The following is a 26480-nucleotide window of genomic DNA, read 5'->3' on the forward strand; positions in this document are numbered from 1 at the left end:
AAATTTTCTTAAAGATCTAGAAACCTTTGTAGTCATTGTATAGGTAGTAAGGATGAAAGTAAATCAGTTAACTTCTGTCTTTATTCTCCCCCTTCCAATGCCCTCCCTCTTGAACCAGGTAATATGTGTATCCTTCACTCTGTATAGGGCCCATGCCACCTACCAGGGGAACAAAACTGCCACTAAAGAGAAGTGAAACTTCATATTGGTAGTGGTCAAATGAATTGGGACACCAATTTTCCTAGAATTACTTAAATCCAATCTTAATGCCTTTGTTTTTTCCCTGCATCAGTTGTGGGGAGGGCAGGATGGTGTTCATTTACTTCATCCTGCTTCTAGCAGTTGCTTTAGATGCCACCTCTTAGTTGCCTGGTCTTACAGATCTGCTGGTTTCCCTCTGCTGTGGTGTATCAGGCTGGGCATACTGGGGGGGCAATGGGGCAGGTGGGAGTGAGAGATGCAGCAGAGGGCAGTCCTGGACTCCTGAGGTGATGGCTAGTGCTGAAGAGATGCCCTTCAGGTCAGATTGATGTAGGCTTCTTTTCCTTGCTTTCCTATAAATCATATGTCATGATTCACTTGCTGGTGTCATCCTGGTTTATCTCATCTAATCACTTTCACACTGAAATAAAGCCTTCAAACACCACTGCAGCTTTTAAAGGCCTTTTTCTCCTGGCTTTCACTGACAGACTGTTTAGTTTTGAGGTCTGCTGTAGTTTACTTAAATGTGATTTTTCTGATTTTATTGAGGCAGCTTATTTTGATAAATCTACAGTAAATGATCTAGGTTCCTTCAGACCTGCATTTCTGTAAAACAATGTTTTCAAAAGGATGGGGACAAAAATGAACTGTAAATACTCTTTTAAAGCAGCTTAATGCGATTGGTATAGTTGGGAAGAATAAGCAGAAATCTCTTATTGCATAAGAAGGAGAGAGAAATTGTGTGCTTAATGGATGATACTAAACAGAAGGGATACATCCCAAGTACTTCAGTGATGTTAACTCTGCCTTGTCACAAAGTCATTACTAGCAAAAGTACTTCTCTCATAAAGCTGCTGCATGTAATCCGTGGTGGTAAGCCAGACTGTGTCTTCTCCTGGCGCTCCTATCTGGTAACGAAAAGGTTATTTGCCGTTGGTGTACATTTTTGCATGTGGAGTTCTTTAGAAATCCCGAGCCTGCACTTATTTTGACTGCAGCATGAACCCTGCCCCAATTTGTAATAGTTACAAAATCATTGTATGGAAAATCAGTTTTCCACATACCCTTTTCATAAGCATAGATGATTAGATACATGATTATGCTGATTATACTAAACACACAGTTGTCAAAGTATGTTATGAAAGTAGGGGTCCTTTCTCTCTTTACTTCAATGTAACAATGTAATTGTACTGATACACATGTTTCCAAAGATCTGGTTTATGTTCACTCTCAGAAACTTAGCAATTCATTTTCTGATTGGACTGGAATTACAAAATAGCGTGCAAATAACGTACTTTAATGTTGTTTCCCTGAGATTTTAGGTCCCATGGTGGTTATGTTGAATGCATCCCTAAATGTAGGTGGAAGGTTTTGTGTACCCATACCCGAGCCTATATTGTTACGTAACTAGATAGCTTTGTTCCATTGCTGGTGGCTTCCCTTTTACATTTCTGCTTTTCAGAATCCGTTCTGTGGAGCTGAGCTTTCTTTGACAAGCTGTCACTTGCAGATTTTTCTTTATTTTAGCTTCTGTGCTTTGGGTGAATGAAAAGCTGTGGTACTTCAAAGAGAAACTATTTATATTGATTTTCTTTCTCAATGGAAGAATGCGCTTGAGTGTTGGCATTAAAAATGTCTGCTGCGAGGATGGCACTACCATGGGTATCAAACTTTAGGTTTTGATTCTGGATGTCCAGAAAGTCTGATCACTGGAGAGCCCTTTGGAAATTAAAATAGATCATTACCTATCTGCATGTTTGCATTACTGCGACACATCACATGAGAGAAACACTACTTAATTTAAAAGGAACAGGGATCAATTACATTAGGGAATACTAAATCTATATAATGAATGTTTATATTTTTAGCGTGTGATGTGATGATTAATCTAGAGGAAGATCTCATAAGACTGAAAGATGTCTGAGCAATCAAAGAGGGGCAGAGTTGTGTGTTAATGGCGTGCAGCATTATTCTTGAGGTTGTTGTATGAAAAAGTATTTTCTGGAGAAAACTGGTAGCACTAAGAGAAGGAATACTTGCTAGAGATAAATGTTTTTCTTTTTTCTTCTTTGTAAATAGTGTATTTATGCATTCTATTTGAAATGTGCTTGTAGGAATAGTTCCCCTTAAAACATACTTTGCTTTGGAAAATGAATAAATATGGAGAAAATAAAAGCTCAAATACTTTCCTGTTGAGTGTCTTTTGTGTAATTTGTTTTATGGCAGTATGTTTCTAATATGTAGTGAATAGAAGCCTGCCACTTCTTTCAAATTGTTTAATTATCAGAGTAAATCCCTGCATAAGCCTAAAACTACAATTCCCATTGTGATTCCAGAGTTGTTGCCACACTTACCATGGTAAGATGAAGAGGAAGCTGGTGGTTCTTTCCACATTTCCATGTGAATTTGCATTTTGCAGTTTTATTATTGCATGTTCATATTTGTGTGCGCAACTATGTGCATTTTGAAGAAGGGAAAATATCTAGCTGGTGCTTGAGGTTCATTTGTTTAAAAGCTTACCACATTTATTTTAAGTTTTAGACTGTCCTTCCTTTTGTTCTACAGTAGTCTGACATCTAGTCTGACAACAGTACTGTCACACTGACTTTGTCTTCTATTCCTAATTAATTACCTTCATATCTTCGAAGAAGGAGTAACAGTTGTGGCTTCAGAAGTACTAGAGAACTATTTAGTTGTGGCAGTGACATCTTCAGTACTTTCATTGTTTTATCCTGTAAATATTGCCTACGTGACATAGTGTATGTGCCACTTGCATAGTATAGGCTTTAGTTAACGACTAAACAGAAAATTAAAGTTTGCCAAATTGACTTTGTACCCCATCGCCTTGCTGGGTAAGAATGCTTCTCTTTGCATTCTTGGGATGGGGTATGCAAAGCCATTCTTTGCATAACTTGCACCTTGGCTAATTAATTTTGTCAATTAAGGCAATAGTATTTTGGGTTTGATTGTTAACCTCCAAATACAAAGAACTGAAAGCAGCAACTGGAGACCTTGTAAACTGAGAAGTTTACTGTAGTATGTGCCTGCCACTTAAGTAGTTCTTTGCTCAGTATTTTAATAGGAATATCTCTCATCTGTGATTTGAAATTTAGTAGTAAGGCCTGATACAGTCTTATGTGTGTGTATTTTCAGCCTAAGATTGCTCAAGTGACATCTTTTTCCTATTGTTGAGCAGTCATTTTTAGAAAGCCAAAATAGGTTAGAGATGAAATAAAGCAGTGTTTTTGAATAACAAGTCTTAAAAATACCATTAAGTTTGTATTTGGTGAATAGCAAGGTATTGCCGTAACTGGTAACACTTGAGTTATATACTTATGTTTAAGACTCTTATTGTCAGGGTTTCTAAAGTCTGTTTGAAAAAGGGAGTTGAGCAGGGGCTAACTTGCCACGGATCGGCTTGCTGAGCTGACTTGATGCCTGGCTGCCTGGTGGTTAGATCTGGTGACAGACACAGGGGGAGTCTATGGTCAGGCAGTTGTGGGAGGCAGGTTGGGACCTTTTACTCGGAGCAACAGCCACGCTCAGTTTAATATTCTGAGAAATCGTACCCCGAAGTAGTCACTACAGTTTTTGGACAATAAGGTTGTTACATAACTAATTGATTTCTGCTACCTCAAGAAGTATTCTTTTTCTCATTCCTGGTAAGGCACAATAGGGACTCACTGTCTGTACATCTTCTCAGCTCTTTTGGAGGCAAACTGGAAATCAAAATGTATTTGGGGATCTGCTCTTTCATGTAATGAGCAGGAGTCAATGGGAGAAAAGCCTATACCCCTAGTGATTGTCTGTAGCCCTGCATTCCTGATAATGGGGAACACGCTGTAATAGCCCTAGTATTTTTCATCTGTTCCAGCATTTTTGTTGATTTTTTTTTTTTTTCCTGCTGCATGTCAAGATGTGTGCTTTTTCTTCTTCCTTGTACCAGATAATGCCTGCAAGTGCTTTCTGAGACATAGCAACAGAAGCTTGTGGGTGTCAATGTAAGGGGGAGTTGAAGAAGAGGATGTGCTGAGTTCTTGCTCAGAAATAGGATAACGGAGAAAGAGAAAGAAGAGTACCTGCAGTATTTATTCAGGGACAGTATGTGTATCTTTGAAAAAAAAAAAAAAAAAAAAACAATTTTTAGTAATTTTACAGCTTGGAAAAGAAAGAAGGTATTGTGTCTAAACATACTAGCACGAATGAATACAAGATTTGCATTCATTCCCTTTTACACTTGAAATTTTATATAACTGTAGAGTATGTAGTCTTTTAATAAGATAGCTTTTCATGTGATTATATTTTATAAAGGGTATGTGAAAATAAAGTCTTGAATCAAGAGTGCTTTGTCTTGTGTTTCTTTTTTTCCTGCTGAAACCAGGATTCTTTCAATTAGACCAACAACAGCAGTTAAGCAATATCCAAAATGCTATGGATGTGCTTGATAACACTAAAAGCAGTGAAAAGGAAAAAACAAGAACAGTTTGAGTAAGCAGCTATTAGATTTTGAAGGTGCAGCAGTCCTTCAGGTGACTGACCTGAGTCTGATACTTGATGCACCAACGCTGTGCTGCTGTAGCAGAGGAGAGCAGCCCAGTGCCTTGGATGGGTTCATGCAACCATGAGTCTTCAGGGACAGTGCTTCCTGTAAAGGTGTGGTGGTTTCACATGGGTAGGTAGACAAGCTCTACCACTCTGCTCACTCACTCCTTCCCTAAAAAAAACACAGAACAAGTTGAGAAAACAGGACAAAAAGGACAGCTTCTGTGTTGAGATAAGGACAGCGAGATTGCTCACCAATTATTGTTATGGGCAAAGCAGGCTCAGCATAGGGAGATTTGTGTTATTTATTGCCTATCAGTGGCAGACTTCAGCAGTGAGAAACTCAAAGCAACTTCCCTCCCATCCACCCTATTCTACCTCCTTCCCCAGAGCGGCACAGGGGAATGGGGAATGGCTGCTGCAGTCACTTCCAGACACTTTGTCTCTGCCGCTCCTTCATGGTCCCTCTCTGCCCCTGCTCCACGTGGAGTCCCTCCCATGGGATGCCATCCTTCCCAAACTGATCCTGTGGGGGCTGCCCACAGGCCCTCTTCAAGCACTGCTCCCAAATGGCTCCATACCAGGGGTCCATCCCCCAGGAGCAAACTGCTCCAGCACGGGTCCCCCATGGGTGAGTGGCAGCTCCCCCCAGACCCCTGCTCCTGCATGGGCTCGTCTCCATGGGCTGCAGCTCCGGCCCTGGGGGCTCTCCATGGGCCACAGCCTCCTCCAGGACACATCCACCTGCTCCACTGGGGGCTCCTCCACCCATGGGGGGGCTGCAGCGTGGAGATCTGCTCCATGTGGGACCCATGGGCTGCAGGGGGACAGCCTGCTCCACCAGGGGCCTCTCCACAGGCCGCAGGGGAACTGCTGCTGCCTGCCTGGAGCACCTCCTGCCCTCCTGCTGCACTCACCTGGGGGCTGCACAGCCGCTTCTCTCACATTTTTTTTCTCTCACGTTTTTCTCACTCCTCTCTCCCAGCTGCTGTTGCACAGCAGGTTTTTCCCTTCTTGAATTATGTTCTCTCAGAGGTGCTGCCCATGTCCCTCAGCTCTGGCCAGCAGTGGGATGGAGCTAGCTGGAGCTGGCTCTTCAGTAACGTGGGGCAGCTGCTGGGCTCTGTTCACAGAGGTCACCTCTGCAGCTTCCCTCTACCAAAACCTTGCCACATAAACCTAATACAAAAGGTACTGGACTTTAGTAATTTCTTCCTACAAGGCATTCTAGCCCAATCATGAAATTGTTGAATCTACCGTTCCAAATTATCTGTACTCACCTTATCTACTGACATCTAAATAAATAGCAGTACTACAGTAGAGAACAGCATTTGTAGGTTCTTTTCTTATGTGAAAGAAGACTTACTTGCCCTTTACTTAATAGCTACTAATGGATCATTGCTTTTGTGTATGTTGGACAGTCCTCTTCTGGTTGTTTTTGATTTATGTGTGCTGCTTTTGTATACCTAGAATTTGAACAGTCAAATGGGAAGTTCAGACTAAAGCCAAGCCACTTGCTTTCTCATGAGACTTAAGTCTGGACAACTGGTTCCTTGAACTTTGAGTAGTCAAGGATTTCTTCACTTGCCAGGGTTGGGCATGTTCTTTTGTGTGGAAAAAAAATAAAAATATTACTTGCCAGATTCTTCTACTAGCTCTTGCTGACCTTGCCTTGATACTCGAGGATTAGTCTACAGCCTTCCTGCAGGAGATGAGCAATTCAAAAACTAGGTAATATATACTGAAGACATTTCAACCCAAATGGGTGGAGAGGTGAAGGATAATAACGGTATTTCATTCAGGAAAGCATCCAGTGGATTGGGAGTGTTACTGTTTGAGTATGCTAATGCTTTTCAGGCCCTGTGCTCTCTCTTAGTGACCTTGCTTTGATACTTGAGGTCTGAAGTTGCACTTATCACAGTAATTGATTGTTTGCTGGTAGCCGAAATGATTAATGTCACATTTGTCTGTGCATGTTGCAGAAAGAGACTCAGGAAAGTGACTTATGGTGCTGTATGTGATTGATACCTGCTGTGGCATCCTTGTCAGCACTTGTTCTTGTGGGTGCTGGATCCTCCTTTGCCCTTTGCGTCAGTCAGGTATCCACTGGTAGATTCCCTTCCTGCACCTCCCAGGTAGTGCTTTGCCTTGCCAGTTAGTTCTGAGCTTTGAGCACAAATCACAGGTTGAAATTGTTGGCTTCTTTATTGAGCTGCTGTTCCAACTGGTGTAATCCCCCTCCAGTATCACCTGTCTGTACACAAAGCCCGTGGTGCCTTCAGGAAAAGGTGTGGGCTTAAGCGAGTCAGGGAAAGCGCTTAGTATTTAAAAGAATTTCTGCTTTATTTTCAGGTTATCTGTAATATTTTGTAAGAGACAATAAAGTTAATGCTCTTAAAAAGAATATGAGAAGCAGGTATCAGAGCTGGTAGGAACTATCGCTGTACTCTCTAAAGTTCTTACTGTTAGTCAGCAAGATAATCTGGCTGGGATGGCGATGACCAAGTTAGATCTACACCAAGAAAAAGAGTTAAAGGGAGTTATGTGAAATCTTTACATGGAGCAGTGCTTCATTGAATAATTATGCAAATCTCAGCAAGATACAGTACAACGCAAATATCTTCAGCTGTTTGGAAATCAGAAATTTAGCTTAAATAGTGAGATTCTCAAGTGTATGCATAAACCAGCCTTCTGATTTGGGACTTTTGGAGTGTATATTTTAAAACAGTTTTTCTTATAATAATAGGATTGAATCAGTCGTCAATTCTATCAAAGGAGAGAGCATATAAGCAAAAAGAAATTGGATAAGCATTTTTAAAGATTGCTTTTGCCTTTGTTTCTGTTTATATGTCAGCTGAATCATGTAATAATTTCTGTAGTTGTATCTTAAAAAGATGCAAAATATTGAAATAATTATAGATGAAACATATTTGGCAGCTGAGCTTTATATTCGGATTTTAGAATAGTACACACAAAAAGTTATATAACCTTAATTTCATGTGCTGTTCAGTGAATGGCTAAGTAGAAGAACCAGCTGAAGCTGCTCACAAAGAATTCAGAATGATGTGCTTCTCATTGAGAGATGCTTTTTAGTTTCAGATTTGACTTGCTCATTGGTACACTTTGAATGCTAGACTATTTAGCGTGTTGTTTTAGCAGTTGTTTAGCTGATATTTTCTGGATCATGTCATCAGTTTTGGCACTAGGTTGCTAGGGCAAAGACTTACTGTAGCTGGGCCATTTCAAAGCTTCAATGTTCAGGCTGTTGTTAACACTTTTGAGATGAAGTGGGTTACTTGAATGGAGTAGTGTTTAAGTTCTCATGTTCCTAGAATGCATTAAATGGAAAGATGTAATTGTGGTGTAAAAAAATTAACATTGCAGACTTGTTTCCCTATTATGAAGTCAGCATTTTGCTAAGCTTCAATGAACTTTTGAGAGAGAGAAGTCTGTCAGGAGTCAGATTCAACCAGCAAGTAGGGATTTTTGTTGTTGTGAACTCTGTGCAAAAGCATGGCTTCTCCAGTTATTCTCTGGCATTTGATCTTCCGAAAGATTGACTTCCTTTTGGCTTTAAAATATTGTTACTGAGATAGTAGAGTAGATATTATATCTCTTATAAAGATCTTCAACTTTAATCCCACTTTGACTGCTTTATCTGGGAAGAATTTTTACAAGGAAAACATTACTACAAATGTGATTTTTAAAATCACAGAAACACTGCTATGGTGTGATTTGTGTGTTCACAGTGTACTTTATATAGCTAGCACTAGTAGTGTAAAGATTTCAGGGGTAATACAAAAGTATTGGGGTAGGAGTTTGTTATGTACTTTTTGCAGAAATAAATGAAAAAAATCCATGTTATCTTATAGAAATTGGCAACATGTAGGTTTCAGTTTTTTTTCTTCTTTAAATTATAGCTTTTGTAAAGAGAATTGATAGAATGATTTTGTGTACGCTGTTTACTGTAATCAGGATCAAAGCCTTGGGAGAGAGGGCAGTGATGTATATTATGGAGTCATTTTTAAAGGAGCTTGATTCTTGTTTTCTTTTCCTTTGTTTGTTTGTTTGTTTTTTTAATGGCATTCTCAGTTCAGTGGTAAACAAACTGCTACTCAAAATTTATATGGCAACCTAGTAGTTGAGATAATTTGGTATCTCGTGATTTTGTAGACTAAGCATATTCTGGTAAAGACATAAGATGTAATTATTTTTTGGCTTGAAAGATAAATCTTGTATGTATTCTCATTAACATTTTAAAAATACTATTGCAGCTGTGTTGGGGTAGAGGAGCATCATGCTGTTGACATTGATCTGTACCATTGTCCCAACTGTGCAATTCTCCATGGACCTTCTCTAAGTAAGTATGGGTTATTCAGATATATATTATTCACATATATTTATTTTATATTTTTAATGTCTCTTCTCTTGAAGTGCTATTGAAAAAGACTGTTCAGAGAGATGTTCAAGATGACTTTGATTATTTAGGAGGTACTGGTTCTGTGTGACAAACTTTGAACTGGTAAAAAAAACAAACACAAACAACAACAATCTCAATAACAAAACCTACAAGCTGTCTTTTTTTTGAGAGAGGTTCCTTGATCTGGAGATGAAGATAGAATAAAATATAAACCACAGCTGTAGATTAGGGAAATCAAAGTGTGCAGAGCTAGAAGAAAACAATCTGTACTTGACAGAGAGAGAGAGAGAGAGAGACCAAAAGTTAGGGAATCATTAAAAAAAAAAAAAAAAAAGTCAAGTACAGGTAGTGATGCTTTCTCTTACTGTACATATTACATGCTACTTCAAAAAAAGAAAAAAAAAAAGTTCCAAAAGACTGCTCACTATTTTGTATTTTAATCATGAAAATCCTCATACCTAGGAAAGCAACCTTGAGAAAATAAAAAAGGTAGCTTTCTTATCTTTCTTGATGATTAAGGAGTATGTGTCACAACAATCCAGTGTAATTTGAGAATTGGAGCTTGCTGTCTTACTTTTCTTTTATGTCCTTGAGACTTACACTGCTCTGAATTCCAGGTATCCGATTTGTAAACATGTTCCCACCAAATTCCTCAAGGAATTTTGTGAGTTACTAGAAGAGACTATGAAACAGTGGCAAGAGAGACAGACCTCTTTGGTTCTATCAGTAGATACATTCAGTGTAGAGATCTGAAGTGGAAAGATAACATTTCACTTCTGAAGAAAATGTTTTTTGTCTTTCTGTAACTACTGCAAGGGCACTGCTCTATCTGATTCCCTAGATTTTTCAACATGACTTCTGTTCTCAAAAGAAAGTAATGTAAAAATGAATTTCACCTGTCCAGCAATGAATTAAGTTTCTATGTTCAAACCTGAAAAATGTATATATGCACTGTGTTTCTTACGCACGAACACGAAAAATGTCCGTATGTGTTTAGTGTCCAAGTACTATGTTGTGGTCATTTGTGTTTTTTCATATATTTTTTTTTCTTTGCTTGAAGACCACCTAATGGTTTACAGCCACCTCAGGATCTAGAATCATTACAAAGCTGAACTCACTTTACCATTTAGAAGCTATAATTTTGAAACCACTGCACCTTCACTGGTAGTTCTGTGGACTATGAATGAAGTGATTAATTTCACTTATTTATGCAATTAATATATGTTGTATAATATGTATTTTGTGTGTAGGTTATATTTAATACCTTCAATATTAGCTACCTTCAGGTTAGGGCCTGAAAAGTCAGATAAATGTACTTGCTTGTAGTTCTTACTGTTCTGGTCACCTCTTTCAGTTAAAACACTGTATGTGTCTCTTGTAAAAATATCAGCCATTTCTTTTCCCACCTTTCTGCCTATATTTTTTTTCCCTTTGGAATAGAGGGGCTGGGAGAAAGAGTGGAAGGGGGTACATATCAGGCTTTGCAAAAACTAAAAAAAAATAAAGAGTTTTGAACTTTTTTCTTTCGTTGATTTGACAGAAGTAGTGTGCTTCATCATCCTGTTGATTCCTGTGAATAACCTTTTTTTTTTTTTTTTTTTTTTTTTAATGCAAAGGCTTCTAGTTCTAATGCCAGCTGTGTTTCACCTGCAGCAATTTGAGTCATTTCTGTGTTGGAAGTCTTTTAAAAGACAAGAATCTGTAGTAAAAATTATCCTTACTACATCATATTGCCTGAAGTGAGTACATCTAGATTTATTAGAAGCTTCAGGCTTATCAACCCAAGCAGAGGTGATATGTTGAAATATATCTTAATTTGTAATTTTATTAATTGTACTCAGCTAAGTTGTCAGAATCAAATCTACGATGGTTTGTGGTTTGGACTTCAGCATGTTTTAATGTTGAGAGAGACTGATAATGTTTCTTGACTCCAAATGTTGCAACAGTGCTTCACAGTGCTTCAGTTGTATGCAATTATGTGTAGAAGTAAAGACATCTTTTATTTACTGCTTCATAGTCTGAAACCCCTTTATGTAGAGGAGTTCTGGAATAGAGCAGAATTCACCTGTGTTCAATTTAAGAGGACAATCATATCTGTAATTTTGGCAGATATATAATCCCACCTAATAAAATGACACTGTGAAAAAAAACAACCAACCAACCAAAATAAACTGCAAGAATATACGAGAAACATACACTTCATCCTAGTGGATTTAGATTCACTATCGTACAAAATTAATTATGTAAGAGCTCCAGTAATTAAAAAATCTACTGTATAGTTAGATGTAAAAATCAAATTAACTAATACAGGAGCATTGATCAATTTCTTTTTGTATTTTAACCAAAAAAACAAAACAAAACAAAAACAAACAAACAAAAAGCCTCCTGATTTGATTATCTGTCATTTTTCAATGGGAGACCAACACACCAAATTTTATGTGAATGTCTAGTTTTTAATTTTCCTTGGCCCTTTAAGTATAAGGAGATGTTAAAAACGCAATTTAGTTGCTTTTGGATTCTCAGGTTCCCCAAATTGTAATAGAACAGTAACTTATTCTTTGTTCTTTACTATTATTTTGTGATGGAGAATACCAGTTTAGAGCAACTCAGAATTTCATTGTTTTGGGGCACAATGCTTGCATTATATGCATTGTGCTTGCATAGTAAAGGTTGTACCTGACAAAACACCTTATACCCCAAATTGTTATGGTAAGATAAGCAGTGGATAAAATAAGGGTGGTCTTGTTTCATATGGAGAGGTAGCACAATGGGATTAGGTTCTGTTAATTCTGTACTAATGCATAAAACAAAGTCTTCAGGATCTTGAAGAGGTTGGATTCTTCTGTTTATTAAAAATAAACCCCGGATATTTAGGAAATCAAAGTTTGAGTTTTGTTGATTTACTCTTTAGGTTTGAACAATCTTCATGTTGTTGCTGTTTATTTATGTTGCACTCAGTATGGGATTTTGAGTCTTTGTGTATAATGCGCACTGATGTTGTAGATGGGAGGAGCTCTGGAAGTCCAAATGGTCATTGTCAGCTCTCTTGAAGATTTCATTTGTTGCAATAGGTAGGGTGTCACCTGTGTAACCAATAAGGTTTGTTAATCTCAGCTATGTGTCTGAAGCATGTCTGGCTCACTGATAGAACGACTGCTAACTTTTGGCATCTGATTTAACTAACTCAAAGTTTAATCCTTCTGAAACTTTTAGTGAAAAAGAGGAGGAACTGGCACAGACATGACTACACAGAGTTGGATGATGGCTCCAAACCGGTGCAGGCTGGAACGCGGACCTTCGTTAAACAGCTGCGGGCTCGTTCCTTTCCAAGGTACAAAAGCTCACTTAAACATTTCAGTGAAAAAAAAAAATAGAGAAACTTAGTGGGCTGAGTATGTCTTCGAGAAGGTGAATAACATTTCCCTGCTTCAGAAAATTAAGGGCTAGGATTATTACTTCCTCCTCCTATCCCACCCTCCCCATCTAAAACAGTGAGTCCCTTTTTCAGGTGGATAAATTCGACCTTTCATGCAGTAGCTTCCCCTGTTCAGTTTTGCACTGGGCTATGTTGTCTGTCAGGGCTGCTACAGGGTGATGGCTGTTGAGTTTGCTTTTCTTTTGGTTTTGTTTCTCTTTCTTTGAGAATAAAACAGAGTAATTCAATTGGAAGGAACCTTCAAAGCTCATTTAGCCCAACTGTCTGAGCTTCAGGGCTAACCAAAAGTTAAAGCATGTTACTGTGGGCATTGTCCAAATGCCTCTTGAACGCTGACAGGCCTGGGGCATCAACCACCGGGCTAGGAAGCATGTTCCAGTCTTCGGCTACCCTCAGAGTAAAGAAATTTTTACTCATGTTTGTCTGAAGCTCCTCTTGTGCAGCCCTGTGCCATTCCCTTGCACGTTGTCATCAGTTCTCAGGGAGCAGAGACCGGCACCTCCTGCTCCACTTCCTCTTCGCAGGGAGTTGCAGAGAGCCATAAGGTTGCCTCTCAGCCTTTTTTTTTTCCCAACTAGACAACACAAGTGTTCTCAGCCTCTTCTCACAGGACATGTATTCCAGCCCTTTTACCAGCCCTGTTGCCCTCCTCTGGATGCTTTCAAGTATCTTAACATCCTTTTTATATTGTGGAGTGCAGAACTCTACACAGTGTTCAAGGTGAGGCTGCACCAATGCTGAATGTAGCAGGAGATTCCCTTCTTTGGACCTACTGGCTATGCTGTGTCTGATGTATCCAAAAATACAGCTTTTCCTTCTGGCTGCCAGGGCACGCTGCTGGCTCATGTTGAGTCTGCTGGCAACCAGCACCCCTAGGTCCATTTCTGCAGGGCTGCTCTCCAGCCATTCTGCTCTAGTCTGTACCTGTGTCTGACATTACTCTGTCCTAGGGGCAGCATCTGTCATATACCTTTGTTGAACTTCACGCTGTTGATGATTGTCCAGTGCTCCAATCTATCTAGATGCCTCTGTAAGGCAGTGTGGGTGCAGCAGCAAGAGTGGTTGACGTTTACTTTTCTTTTTATGTGCCTGAACTGTCAGAATACTGTCTATTCTTCTAGTCCAGGAAAGGAGAGATTGGGTAATTACTCCTCAATTTCATTCCAGATAACAAAGCACATTTACATGTGCTCTAGCCTACCCATTCTCTCATGCTTTAGAGGAAAGTGGAGAAAATTGTTTGTAACAGAAATCATCTCAATCAGTCTATGGCTGTCTTTTTCACTGTAGACGTACGGGTTTTAACTCTTTATGGCTCTCTGTACTAACTCTGTATTAACTCTCTGTATGGCTTTTAACTCTTTAAAGGACTCTTTGTTGTTGTTGTTAACATTAACATTATTGTTGTATTTTTTATTTTTTTGGGAGAATTCCTTTTTCTCATCCTCTTAAATGACTGTGTTCAATCGCATAGAAGGACTGTGACTTCCCAGGTTATGCTTGACAATAACTGATTCCTTACTGGTTTATATTGTTGTCCTTGTTTTTCAGTTTAATGTTTAGTTTGATAGTAATACTGGGTCCAATTCTTTTTGACTCAAATGCAGCCATTCCAACCTGTCCGCCCCCAAACTGTGACATAATTATTTTTTTTAGTAGTGCTTGGATGCTCTTCTGCTAATACTCCATTATTTCTTTCTGTTAGTGCTGATGAAGTAATTTTGAAAATGCATGGAAGCCAGCTGACACAAAGATACTTGGAGAAGCATGGGTTTGATGTTCCCATAATGGTTCCAAAATTAGATGGTCTGGGGCTCAGACTTCCTCCGCCAACTTTCTCTGTCTTAGATGTGGAACGCTATGTAGGTAAGGGTCACTGTGGAATATGTGTAAATGATCCTGTTTTTAAAGTAAAATAAATATTTGCATGATTATAAGAGCTTCTAGAGTGCTAAATATATACTATAAATTGAATGCTTCTAACCAGAGCATTGGCAAAGAGTACAATTAAGGCTACTGATTTGAATTTTGTTTGCGGTAGGTTTGTGACAGGAGTACACCATTACTTCTCAACTTTCAGAAGTGTTAATTTTGGTGCAAGCTAAACAGAGCATGTTTTTGTTCTGCTACAAGATTGTTCAGTTTTTGAGAATTGAATGAATCACTGTTAGGGTCGATGAAGATTAATCAGTGGTCAGACTACTGCAAAACTTAGTGTTTTGGGCTCAGTGAATTGGCGTTTCCGTACTAAATCAATCTTTTGGAAATTTGTTCATTTCATTACTATGCCTATATTTTGACCTGCCAGGTTCTTCAGTTCAGGAACAAAATTGGAATGATGCAGATTTACTTTTCTGGTTTTGAAATTAAAAATAAGAAAACTGAAATAAAATTGTTCTAGGTAGGATTTGTCAAGATGCTATTAACTTGGAATTTTAAAGTAAATATAGTGTGCATCTAGATGCACTCATTTCTTCATTCCAGAATGAATTGTCAAATTTGATTCCTATATAACTAAATAGACATAATTCAGTTACTGTTGTAATTTTGTCATTACTCCTTTCTCTTGGTTAAAGGTTGCTTCTTGCTTGCCTATTTCTACAGATTTCACTTGAATATATGTCTTATGTATACAAATTCGTGTTGTATTTAGAAATTAAGCTTGCCTTATGGCTTAATTCAATGAAATCAGACTGTGCTTAGAAGATAAGCTGGAGGGGAAGAGTGTAAAATGTTTACAACAGAGTACCTGCATGGTTTCCAATATAAAAAGCTATCCGCTAATTATGGCAGAAGTTTAGTGCAGTTGAAGGAAGATCTATTATTTGTAAAGAATTCTCAGTGGTCCTTGTGTTATATATTCAAGAACTGTGGTGATGATTAAAAGGAAGAGTGAGGAAGAGATCTGCCTTGATAACATTCTCTACACTAGTCTTTCCAGTGACAGCCACAAAACCAATTTCTTTCTTTCTTTTTTTTTTTTCTTTAAACCAGTTGCAGTGATTCTGTATTGCTCCTTTTTTTTTTTTTTTTTTTTTTTTTTTGTTACCTCAAGAAAGAGTATCTTATCTTTAGACTTTCTTCAGTTCTGTCCTTTGCTGACTGTAACAATTAAAGCTAGACAAGTAAAAGTTGGTTTATACCAGTCTGTCCTTGTTCTAAGAGAATGCTAGCGATAGTGGAGTATTTGTACAGAAATATATTGATAAAAGCTGGAAAAAAGTAAAATTTCTCTTAAGCATCTAGAACAGCTGTTTTTATCTGTGGTAGGATTAAGAAAGTCATCTTGTCTTTCACAGGTGGTGACAAAGTGATAGATGTAATAGATGTAGCAAGACAAGCAGACAGCAAAATGAAGCTCCATAATTATATTAAATATTTCACAAATCCTGACCGACCAAAAGTATTGAACGTGATCAGCCTGGAGTTCTCGGACACAAAGTGAGTATTGACTTCAGTTCCTTGAATGTAGGAAGTGGTTTTCACTAAGGTGAACACTGTGTGTAGGAATATAATGTCTCTAGTGTTAAAGATAAGAGGCTTCATATTTTATGTAGACAGCTACTGTGATGTAATATGGGTATAAAACATTTTTACTAATTCATAAGTAATAACTCTGTAGGAAGCAAACATTTAATGTTGTCATTTAAAAAGAGGGGCACTTACTCTTGATCTTATTTATGTATATATATTTTTTTTTCTTTAAAGGATGTCTGAATTAGTGGAAGTACCAGATATTGCCAGAAAGCTTTCATGGGTGGAAAATTATTGGCCAGATGATTCTGTCTTCCCTAAGCCTTTTGTTCAGAAGTATTGCTTGATGGGTGTCCAGGACAGCTATACTGATTTTCATATCGATTTTGGAGGAACTTCAGTTTGGTACCATGTTCTCTGGGTATGAAGGCTTCTCTATTTATAACTGTATGAAACACAATTTACTCAGTGTGCAGCTTTCTTCTGTGGCATTATTGCCTGTTAAGAATGATTTTTCTTAGCAGGCAAAGGAGGAGCTGGAAAGTGAGAGTGAAGTTGATGTCTTGTTTTCATGCTTTTAATTTATCATGTTGGTGACTTCTAGACTATGATTGTTTGGTTGACTATTTTTACTATTTTAATAGACCGGTAGATGGTATAGTGAGGTTTTAGTATTAAAAAATGAATTAAATGAAAATGAATGACATTGTTGGGTGTTTTTCACATCACAAAATGCATGCCCGTTCTTCCCCCCCCCCCCCATTCGGTTACTGTACTGTTAATTAAGGTTTTGGACAATTGCAGCTGGGCCACTGGTCAATCAGTTGCTTTTGTTGCAAATAACTCAGAGGTAGTACTGTGCATCTAAGAGAACATATATTTATTTATTTGATGTTTTTATTTAATAGGGTGAGAAGATCTTCTATTTGATCAAGCCCACTGATGAAAATTTGGCTCTCTATGAGTCTTGGAGCTCATCTGTCACCCAAAGTGAAGTATATTTTGGGGACAAGGTTGACAAATGTTACAAATGTGTTGTAAAGCAAGGACACACTTTATTTGTTCCAACAGGTAAGATTTTACAATTATTACTAAAACATAGCATGTTTAATTACCAGGAATTAAGGGTATCTTAAATGACACATTACATTATCAATAATTGGTTTATTCTGGATTTGTGAATGAATGAAAAGAAAAAAAGGAGTTGGAGTCTGGAATAAGACCCAAACAATGATGCCAGCTTTTGAGACAAATGTTTAAAAAAAAGAAAAATTCTGTAAGACTGATTAAAGGCTTCAAAAAAATCTGATCTGTACTGACATGCATTTTTGCTGTTCCTGCTTGGTAGAATGGATATCCTGACGGTAGTGAATGTCATAATTATTTTGTAATCTCTGTAATATGTTTGGAGTAGAGTTGTGATTTAAAATTAATCTTGCATATAGAAGAATACCACCTGCTGGGAGGCTCTCGAGAGTTATTTAAATATTGTTAAAGATACTGTTCTTAAATAACAATCAAATTGTTCTGTTCAAGATATACTATGTGGCTTTACTGTTGTTTTAGTCAGTGTCTGGGGAAACGTAGGATAGGATTGAAATACACATCCTCCATGAAGAGTCAGAGGTATTCATCTACTATGATGAGTGAAAAATTAAAACCATACTGACAAATGCAAAATGCAATTGGAAATACGAGGCACTCTACATTTCATTGCACTTTTTAAACAACAGAAATAAAACAAAGCAATTTATAATATTAATTTAAAACAAACAACAGTTTAATTTGTTTAAAACAAACAACAACAACAAACACAAACACCAATCCTTAGATTGCTTCTGCTATTGTCCCCTTCAGTCTTTTATATTCCATTCTGTAATTTCATTTGAAGGCAACACAGTAGGTATGTTGGTTATTCAGCATAGCTACTAGTTTCAGGTCTTTTTGTATGTGGTACCACAACAACTAGAACTGGTTGTTTTTAGCTGAATGGGAGCATGGTATAGTTGCTTGTGATTTGGGCTGATCTTGCATCAAGTTGAGGAGCTTTCTTTGTTTGTACATGTTGCCTGTGCTCAGTTAAACCATGGGCTAATCTCCAAATGTGTGGCCAACTGGTCTGTTGTTGAATACAGAAAGGTCTGCATGCAGGTAAAATCAGAAAAAGCCTTGGAAAAGGGAACTCTGTATTAGTTTATTTATGTTAAAACTGCACGGTGTAAAATTTAAATGCAACCACTTTTAATTAGGAAGCCGATATGTTCTTTTGTATACTTAATTGAAATTATTGAGTGGTAATCAGATTGATAGTGTAATGTTGGCCATGCTTTGCCATGCTGAATTGTTGAGTTCATGAGGACAATATTTCAAATACGTGACAAATTAGCATAGTCAGAGTACCTAGACTGGGTTTTAAATTGATCATTAGTTTCACTAAAATTAGAATGGCTACACTGGGAATAATTTATAGAACTATTTCTGAATTCCTAGTAGAAAAAAATCAGTATTGCTAGATTACTTTTTTTTTAAAGTTGTGCAAATTTTTCAGTTACTGTAAGAAACATGTAAACATGGAAAGTAATATATTTTCTTTTTTACTTTTATTACTCTATTGTTCAGCATGCTTTTTTTTTTTTTTCCCACAGTAACTTATTATTGCTGATTGGAAAGGAAACTTTGGGAGACTTTTCACTTAAAAAATCAGTGGTGTTCTGTCTTTCCCCCTCTGCCACCCCCAGCTCCTACCCAGTCAAAATGTCTTGAAGGCCTTATCTGCTTGTAACTCCTTTAGAAAACTACATTTCCATTAGATTTCTGAAACACTTTCTAAACCACATGTTGTTAAAATCAAGATTATTTTTTCCTGGTGCAGAATACTAATTTGCTTTTTTTAGTTCAACATACAATATTTTAAATGATTTTTAGTGCGTACACGCAAGTATTTAAAAACAATCTTTCTTAAAATAATGTATATGTATTTATTAAGTTTCTGAATCTTTCATTTCAGGCTGGATTCATGCTGTGCTCACATCTCAGGATTGTATGGCTTTTGGAGGAAATTTTTTGCACAACCTCAACATTGGCATGCAGCTCAGGTTAGTCTCGACTGTTACTATACCTTTTCCTCAGTAAGTAGGATATTTTTTATGATAGATACTTTTCTTCATGCTTGTAACCAGGATCAGATGGGTACAGGCTCTCAAAACAGACAGTAGTGGCATTTTCAGTTAGACTAAGCCCAACATACTCTTGTTTCACTTCTGCAAAGCTTGTTTTAAAAGTAAAATGAAGGATATGCACGAATTTAATTAAAAAACAAATAAACAACAAAAAACAAAAACACCACCACAACAAAAATCCCTCTCCCCACCATACTTTGGTGATTAGTATAAGCAAGTAAACCAAAGCTGAGCAAGCCCAGGTGTGCAACACTGAGTTGAAATGAGCATCCTCAAGTCAGCATTGCTCAAAGGGCAGCTGTGTTTAGTTTTTGTCCAAGATGTGGAGCTGTCTTCTAAACATATTGTTTTTATTTATTACAGTGGAATCCTGATAAAATTCCATCTGTTAAAAGATCACACACTGGGTTTGTATCCTAGTTTTATGAAGTCCAACTTTATTCTTAGAAGTGCAGCAGTCAAACTTGATAAGGTCAGAGCCTGGATGAGACCAGAGTTGAATCTTGTCTGTGGTCTTGTTGGGATTTAAATTTGTGGTACTTCTTTTATTTAACATGACCGTGCCTATTTTATTTTATTTTGGACGTTATATCAATTTGAATGATTACATGCTTAAATAATAAATTAGATAAAGTGAATGTTTTTTAAATGATATTTCTGTTTGTTCAGGTGTTATGAAATGGAGAAGAGGCTAAAAACCCCAGATCTTTTCAAATTTCCTTTCTTTGAAGCCATCTGTTGGTTTGTGGCCAAAAACTTACTGGAAACATTAAAAGGTAATTTTTGTCCAGTTTTGAGAGAGATGCATATATCTGCTTTTTTGTTCAGTTGACAGTGGAGAAAATTATGTTACTGCTATGAGAACAGGTGAAACTTTTTTTTTTTTGTGTGAAAACCAGCTCTGTATTTAAACAGATTTTGGTAAATACTGTACTGGTACAGTTCTAGATTCAGCAGTTCTTAGTACAAGCTTTCTAGGGTAACTTGCGCTGTGCAGAATTCTTAGTGCAGGCAGTTATGTGTGTAACGAACGTTTTGTAGCACGCTACTGACACCTTTGAATTGCTTATTAGTGCTTATTATTCAATGCTAATGGTGTATCTGGTCATTGAAGATACTCTGTCCTGATGATCTAGAATATTTGAGATTCTGGCACAGTGTAGTTAGGCTATCAGCCAGATAGCATTAGTTTTCCATTATCTGACAAGGTCTTCTTAAGGCATATACGAAAGCTATTTAAGTGTGTTGCTTAAGGTCATGAATACCCTTTGGTAGCCTTTCTCTCCTTTCAGCAAACAATAGGCTCTAAATGATCCCATTAGTTTATGCCTGTGGACTGCTTCTTGGTGACTTCAAAGTTGAATGTAAAGGTTTTGTTGCACCTTTACAATTTCCTTGGACCTTTTCAGTCAAACTACCTGATGTCTTCTGCCCTTTCTTGTTAAGGGGAAGGCAACCATGAGGATTTTTGTAAGAAAGATGTATCCGTTCTTATGAGCAGTGTTAAATCATTTATACTGATGTTTATCAGTAGACATCTCAACAGGCTTTTGTTCTTGACAGTTCACAGTCCTTTCCAAACCTCCTCATCTAGTCCTTTAACCCATGTATCTATACCCATGTGTAATTGAGGTTGAGAGAATGCCTGACTTCACCTTCTTTTGCGTAAAATATCTTGCCCTCTGCCAGCTCTGTTTAATCTTATTAATAAATACCGTATTTCAAAGGAGAGAAATAAACCTTCGGAGAGGATATTGCTGAATTCAGTGTTTGCTTTAAAAGAGCACTCACAAAACCGTATTCTAAGATAAAAACCTTGAAAATGATCTGTTCTTCTTTCAGCAAATGAAGGCGTTGAACAACTCTAGTTTCCTAAATGAGTATTTAGAGTTTCTGGATGAAATTAAAACAACTCAGAAATTTAACCGAACAAACTTAAAGGTTTTTTTTTTTGTTTTGTTTTTTTTTTTTTTTTGCTTCCAAGAAAGATTGTTTTCTTCTTGAAAGTTTGCTTTTGTTGGTCTCACACCTGAGTATTTAAAATTTACAAACATGACAGAAGATATAGGAGCTATATTTCTGCTGGAAGATCCGTGGGATAGATGTTTCTAAGTAATCTAGTTAACTACATGTTTCATCTCTACATGTTTCCCTCTTTTATTATGCACCTCCTTACTTGAGTAGATATACTAGGAGCCTTTTGTGATGTGGTTCTTAAGGGAGGGTCATGAAGCATATTTTCATGTTATTTTTAAGCTGTGGCTTAGCAGGTTATTTTGCTGCAGAATAGTACTAAGATCTATAAACCTATAATGAAAAATCAAAATTGAGGCTTTCATGGCTAGTGTGATGATTATGTTGGGTTTTGGCATCAAGACATACATAGATCACGTGTTTACCAGTCAGAATCCTTTGTTTTTAAAATAAGGGATGGTACCAGTTCAGCTGTGAAAGGTAATAGCAACTACCAGCTTGTAATGCATCGAACACATGGTTGTTAGCAGTACTTTGTGAAATTCACATCAGTTAGCAAAATCAGTGCACTGTGTTTTTCTGCTTCTTTTTATGAAAGGATAACAAAGAGTCATAAATCTTTTGATTTTGTCTTTTCATTGGTAAAAAGTATATTCTGTTGCTGTAAGTGTTGTGGCATTCACCTAAACTTTACTCTATAGCTCTAGGGACTTAGAATAATTCTGTGACTTTTTCATCTGTACAATGCTGATTAGTTTTAATTATTCTTATGTAACACAGTCCTTTTTTATTTTTTACTGCAGCTAAAAAAAAAATAATAAAAAAGTCCAGTCTGTGGTGCTGCATTGTATTCTCAAAATTTTACTGAGTCAGCTAGTGGGCAGAAAGACTCCTGCTGCAGCTCAAAGGCCCGCCACTCCTTCTCACACCCTTTAAAAAGTAGGAGGCACACTGGAGAGAAGAACAGCTGTTAAGTAGCAGAATTTTCCTTTTTCTGCCACTGGACTAATACATAGCTTTATTAGTGTATTTTTTTAAAGGAATAAAAAGAAAAAAATAGTTCTAGGGCTTATTCTTTTCTTACTGACAGCAGGAAATATTTTTCAGGAACATAGGAAGAGTCTGCAGTCTACTCTTAACTTTCTGGAGGATTTGTCTTTTCTCTTCCTTTTTCCCATGAAGGAAAAGGGAAATTTTAAAAGGAATTGTAATCACTTGGGAGCACCAGCTTTCTTAACAGCAACAGCTTTTGTAGCAGAGTGTTGTATTTCTTCTCTTTACCCACTCTTACTTCGGAGCAAAAATGATGTACACTAAGAAGGAGAACTCTGGTATTAAAGTGTGAGCCATTTGCTGTATGTATGGGAATAAGCAGTAGGAATTCCAATTGAGAGATGCATCCCATCCTATGTACCTCTGGTCCACATTGACTAAAATATTTCTGAGCGAAACAGATTATTTGTTTCTTCAAATAACATTTTTCTTCTACATTATAGGTCTGTTTTATTCCAACTGAAGTGTAGTATGTTGTAAAATTTCTAAATTGCCCAAGAAGAAGCCAAGAAAAAAAGATGTTATGTAGAATCACTTTAGGTTGTGAGGTTGTGGGTTTTGTTTATTTGTTTGTTTTTGTTACATTATGCATGCAAGTACAGGATGTAGTATTTCACTTGCTTGCACAATTTTTCCTTTTCTTGGGCTGTTTCATAATGACAATTTCGTTGGCTGTGGGTATCATTCTACTGTTTTCACTTAGTGCATTTCTAAATTATTATCTGTATCCTTTTTAGAACTGAGGGAAGATGGTTTCCAGCCCCCAAGCTATTTAGTGCAAGGAGTGAAGGCTTTACTTACTGCTTTAAAATTGTGGATGAAAAAAGAGGTAAGTAAGAGAGTAAGAGTGATTTTGTTTGCTATTTTGGTGAACTCTGTTTTGATTTAGAAAAAAGTGAAGGTTTGTGTCCTCATATTTAAGATTTTTTTTCCATTAGAGTCTTTCAGTACTCACTATGGAGAGTGAAAGTATGTGCTGCTGATCTGGGGAAGAGTCATCATGACAATTTTCTATGACTGATGCTAATGAAGTCTTTTTAAGCTAATGAATAAGCTCTTGTATTGTAGCTGATAGAAAGAGAATCATGCTTCACCCCAGTATGGGATAAGAATCCTTGAAGATAAGCCAGTGGGAGTTTTTCTAATAGGTCTGTTTATACAGTCAATTCATCCTCATCTGAGGCAATGGAAGGTTGGAATGCCCTGATATTTGGATTTTCCATTAATGTCAGTGCTTTGGAGAGCACGTCAGGTACACCTATATTGCCGAAGAGCCAGTTGAGATCGAGGAGGATATTGACTTTGGTTGTTGAGTACTGTCCCTCCTGAACATTTGCTGGCTTGTAAAATCATTAATACGTTTTCTGTGCTGGCTTTGCTGGTGCTCTGCTCTCTAGGAAGGCTTATTTATTTTGGCACAGCACTGGACCAGGCCTTAACTCCATGTGTATTTTTTTTTTTTTTTTTAAGTGTCTGAGCTAATGAGCCCTCTTGGAACCTGTGCTTCTAGGAAATGCTGTTCAGATGGTCAGTTTGTTTCTGACTGAGCTTATTAATTCTAGTTTGTTGCTGGCCCCACTGACCTGAACTGGCTCCTGGAGATTTGTTTGGTCTTTCTGCCCACAGGTTCTCCTTGGAAGAGAATTTGTTGTATTACATCAGGTATCCTATTCACACAAAGCTGCATCCAGCATAGTAAGCTTCATGGAACTGATGATGAGGTGTAAATGTAGAGGTGGTTAACACTATGTGTAATCAGCTCAAGTCCAGCCTGTATAGCATTACTGATTACAGAGGGTCAAGGAAAGGTACACCTGTAACACCTCAGAATTGGTTCTCCAGTGTGTCATTTTGGGTCAAGTCCTGCTAGTAAGCAGTATAGCAGTATTTACAGGAGGTTGTGCCTAAGATATTAAACCATCTGTGAATCCAAACTATCTCTGCATCCATGGAAAATAAGCAAGCTGATTAATCTAACTTGATAAACAAGAAATATAACCGATATGAATCCTTATTTTTACTTGAAGTTGGATTGGAATTCCTCTTTTATAGATTGCCATAGGATAGTATTGTTGTGTCTGTGTAGTGTAGTGTCTAGCATTTAATTAAATGGTTTGACTAATACTCTGTCTAGAATGTGGTATGTTTCCTACTTTCCTGTGGAAAAAATAAAAAAATAATTGCAGATGCTGCATTCCAGATGCTTATTAATGAGATCAGTGAGTATTCCCAAACCACTGGCTGAAGACACTTCAGTTGTGAGGCAACTGCGCAGCCTTGGTGATCTATTGAGAACGTGGCCTGCTGTTCACCTACTATCATGTTTTGTAGTTTGCCTTCACCGTTTTTAGCTGCTGCTTCATAAGTGATCTGATGCAGTCTTCACAGCAGACCATGTGTGTGTTAGGCTTGTAGCTGTATACAGCAGAAGACAGGAAGAGCTTTGTACATTGCTATATCATCTGCTCATGGTGAGGATTTCAGACAGATTCTGAGAAAGAAATGAAAAATGAATAGCCTACAAATGGGAAGCCTACTCATGAAGTTTCACATTCCTATCATGGAATATGTCTCCTCAAGACAAGTGGATTATGTTAGTGTATTGCTGTGAACTACTTGTTGAAGCATTTTAAACTCATCTTCAGCAAAGCAGCGGTATCTTCATTTCTGCAATGTTTAAAAACTGCCAAGAGTTGCAAGATGCTGAGAATAGAGATGGAGTGCTAGTAAAATTATCTTATTTTTCTTGTCTTGATTTGAATTGAGCTTGTGCAAGGTTTTTATTGATAGGTGTATGTTCTGATTACTTTAGTGCAGATGATCAGCCTGCAGATTAGTTGATACACACAGTAAAGATGATGACCTATCCAGTTGTTTGAACTCTTGGATCTTAGCTCTGGCTGCCTTCCAAATTATATAAGCAACAGGTCTCAGTTTCTATTTTTAAGATGCTTGATCCATGTACCCGTAAAATTATTTTGGGCAACTGTTTTTTTTTTTTTTTTTTTTTTTTTGAATAGCTGTTTTAAGAGGGATCCCCCCCCCCTCCCAGGGAAAAGGGACATAGTTGTGTTCATATTTTTAGGTACCAGTATGCTTAATTTCAGTGCTAAAGATTTGTGGATTCTTTAAGATAGGTTTCTCAATCGACTGTTTATTTTCAATGTGTAAATAATAATTTCTTGAAGTTTTTGAATGTATTACAGTTTTTTCCACTATTTTCTTTACCTGTAACACTTGACATACTTGGTCAATTTTGCTGCTAGTATTAACCCTACTAAAAAAGAATTCTTCAGTCCCAAAATGTTTCTAGAGTCAGCATGCAGAGACAATTTTAAAACAAGTTACATAATAATGATGATAATTTTTTAGACATGGTATCTCTAGGTATTCATATTTCCTGCCCATCTGTTCTTGCTGTCAAACTGTTAGCCTGATATATCAATTTGAATTTGTTGGCATATTTTAGTTGCTTGGATGGACTTTTTTCATAATTACTCTGACCACAGCTTAGTTGAGAAAGCTTTGATGTAAAGAGATACCTTTTATAGTAACAAACAAGTGAGTTTGCCAACGGAATTTAATTTGTTCAAAGAGTTATTACAGATTTTACTTGCAAAATAATGTATTTCTGCTTCAACTATGGTTGATTTAGTAAGGCTTGCCAGTATTTTTAAGCCAGAGAAGCTTTCCAGTCAGCGTTTTATAAAATTGCATCAAAGTCTCTTCCTCTTGAAGTCCTCATGGACAGGAAGGCTTTTTGGGAGAGTCCATATGTAGAAAGGACTGAAAGGTCCTAAAATATCCATTAATTTGTTGGAACAATTATACTTCTGGTGCCAGAGGTGCTGTGTTCCCAAGTGTGACTGTGTAGAGGTGATGCACCGGAGAATGAACAATTGTAAATAATAGCAGCAGATTTAATACTCCCTGTATCATTAATGCCACTGAAATGAGAATATCAAAGTTATACATCTGGTTGGTTTTAAATGACTGAGAGGAAGCCAGATTCAATGAAATGTACTTACAGTATCAAATTGCTTCTAGCAATAATTTTGCTGCCGGACCTCATTTTTGAAGTGTGAATATCTGAAAGTGTTTGTGAGACGTTTTTGTGTTTAAATAGTCAATTAAGGGGATACCAGAATTCATGACAGTCATTCTGGTCTATGTGCGAGTGTTTTGTCTGTTTAATATTAAC

The 26480-nt window shown here is 37.3% G+C and overlaps 1 protein-coding gene across 2 annotated transcripts in view; it reads left to right on the plus strand.

The window, feature by feature from the left end:
* The window catches only part of KDM7A (lysine demethylase 7A), a 63579-nt gene that overhangs the window by 15138 nt on the left and 21961 nt on the right, over positions 1 to 26480 (plus strand). For both annotated transcript variants that reach the window (XM_084507224.1, XM_084507225.1), the window contains exons 2-10: positions 9018 to 9103; positions 12377 to 12494; positions 14305 to 14465; positions 15899 to 16040; positions 16308 to 16494; positions 16982 to 17144; positions 19081 to 19168; positions 19922 to 20028; positions 23017 to 23108. In XM_084507224.1, coding sequence (XP_084363350.1) covers positions 9018 to 9103; positions 12377 to 12494; positions 14305 to 14465; positions 15899 to 16040; positions 16308 to 16494; positions 16982 to 17144; positions 19081 to 19168; positions 19922 to 20028; positions 23017 to 23108 — 1144 coding nt within the window. The remainder of the gene's footprint in view (positions 1 to 9017; positions 9104 to 12376; positions 12495 to 14304; positions 14466 to 15898; positions 16041 to 16307; positions 16495 to 16981; positions 17145 to 19080; positions 19169 to 19921; positions 20029 to 23016; positions 23109 to 26480) is intronic.

Source organism: Aythya ferina (genome assembly GCF_964211825.1).
Source record: "Aythya ferina genome assembly, chromosome: 1".
Lineage (NCBI taxonomy): Eukaryota > Metazoa > Chordata > Aves > Anseriformes > Anatidae > Aythya > Aythya ferina.